The sequence below is a fragment of the Hipposideros armiger genome, unplaced genomic scaffold, assembly GCF_001890085.2.
Source record: "Hipposideros armiger isolate ML-2016 unplaced genomic scaffold, ASM189008v1 scaffold_3, whole genome shotgun sequence".
Lineage (NCBI taxonomy): Eukaryota > Metazoa > Chordata > Mammalia > Chiroptera > Hipposideridae > Hipposideros > Hipposideros armiger.
In genome coordinates, this window is record NW_017731353.1 from 131,808 (window position 1) to 133,281 (window position 1,474).

At 38.1% G+C, this 1,474-nt stretch overlaps 1 protein-coding gene across 1 annotated transcript in view; it reads left to right on the forward strand.

The window, feature by feature from the left end:
- The window catches only part of GAPVD1 (GTPase activating protein and VPS9 domains 1), a 71,937-nt gene that overhangs the window by 30,215 nt on the left and 40,248 nt on the right, over nucleotides 1-1,474 (forward strand). Inside the window, exons 5-6 of the mRNA XM_019641556.1 lie at nucleotides 504-641; nucleotides 787-976. Of these exons, the coding sequence (XP_019497101.1) occupies nucleotides 504-641; nucleotides 787-976 (328 nt within the window). The remainder of the gene's footprint in view (nucleotides 1-503; nucleotides 642-786; nucleotides 977-1,474) is intronic.

Consider the following 1,474-nt stretch of genomic DNA (forward strand, 5'->3'; position numbering starts at 1 on the left):
CCATAGCCGGTGACTCACGGCAACCCAGCTCCAGGTTGAGCTGTTGTTCAGCATCTTAGCTGTAGAGGGCAGGGTCACTGGCCCTCATATGTGGGATCCGAGCCGGGGCCCTTTGGCGTCCCAAGCCAGCTCTTAACCATCGTGCCCACTCGGCCGGCCCCCCAAAAGATTCTTGATGTTACCAGTCTTCTGTATATGCTTCAGGAGGTCTGTGTATATAAAAGCAAATTCCTACATGTATTTCCCCCATCACCCCATTCCTCCCTTTTCACAAATGGTAGGATAGACTGCATTGTTCTGTTCTGCGTCATGTTTGTTTCATGTCCCAGAATATCTTGGAGATTATTCTAGATCAGTTCATCAAGAGCTTAATTTTTTGTTTAATATTGGATTTAATAAAATTTTCAAGAAGAAAATTTTTCATGCTTGTCCACCTTAAGCTGAAATTTTGTTCCCTTATTTTAAAGGGGAAGTATTTCACCTGTGATCTTTTCCTGTTTTAACAGAGCTGTGTTGCTGCTTTCCTTGATGTTGTGATTGGGGGCCGTGCAGTGGAGACCCCTCCAATGTCCTCCGTTAATCTTCTGGAAGGGTTGAGCAGAACTGTGGTTTATATAACCTACAGTCAGCTTATTACTCTGGTAATGGCTTTATTCTTTAATAGGATTTTCTCAGAAGTCATTTATCTAAGTATGGGCAGAGTCACAGATGAGTAGATTGTGTGAGAAATATATATTGCATTTGAAAAATTGATTTCACCAGCTAATGTCCTTTTACTTTTGCCAGGTGAATTTTATGAAGAGTGTGATGTCTGGAGATCAACTGAGAGAAGACAGAATGGCTCTTGACAATTTATTGGCAAACCTACCCCAGGCAAAGCCAGGAAAAAGCAGCAGCTTGGAAATGACTCCCTATAACACTCCTCAGCTGTCTCCAGCCACCACTCCAGCAAATAAAAAGAATCGATTGCCTATAGGTAAAGAGACTTCTCATGTTGGGGCTGTCCCTTAAAGTCAGTATTTCTTTATTAGCCTTTGTTATTGCTTGGTGTTTTGGAATATAGTTTTAAATAATTTGGAAACGTCTTTCTCTTCATGTTTACTGATAGTAATTCAATTTTTTACAATTGCACCAGATTAGTTAAGGTTTTAGCAGTAGGCTTTAGCTTTATCTAAACATGCTTTTCATAATTTATTGAATTCATGCCCCCTACAGTACACTTTGTTTATATTTTAGTGTTTTTTCTTGGAAAAACTTGAGTGTCATTTGTTAGAAGTAGTCAGTATTTGAATTGTGTAGCCCTGTCCTTTCTACAAAGTTCTAAATAATATAATAAAATAAAACTTATGAAATTTCTGTTGGTAAAGTTGAAAATACATAGTTACTATTTTTCCGCTGTTGTTATTAATAATCAGTCTTTTATCAGCTGAGCTAAGATAGCTTTGTTATTTTATAAAATAAAGTAAAGCTTCCA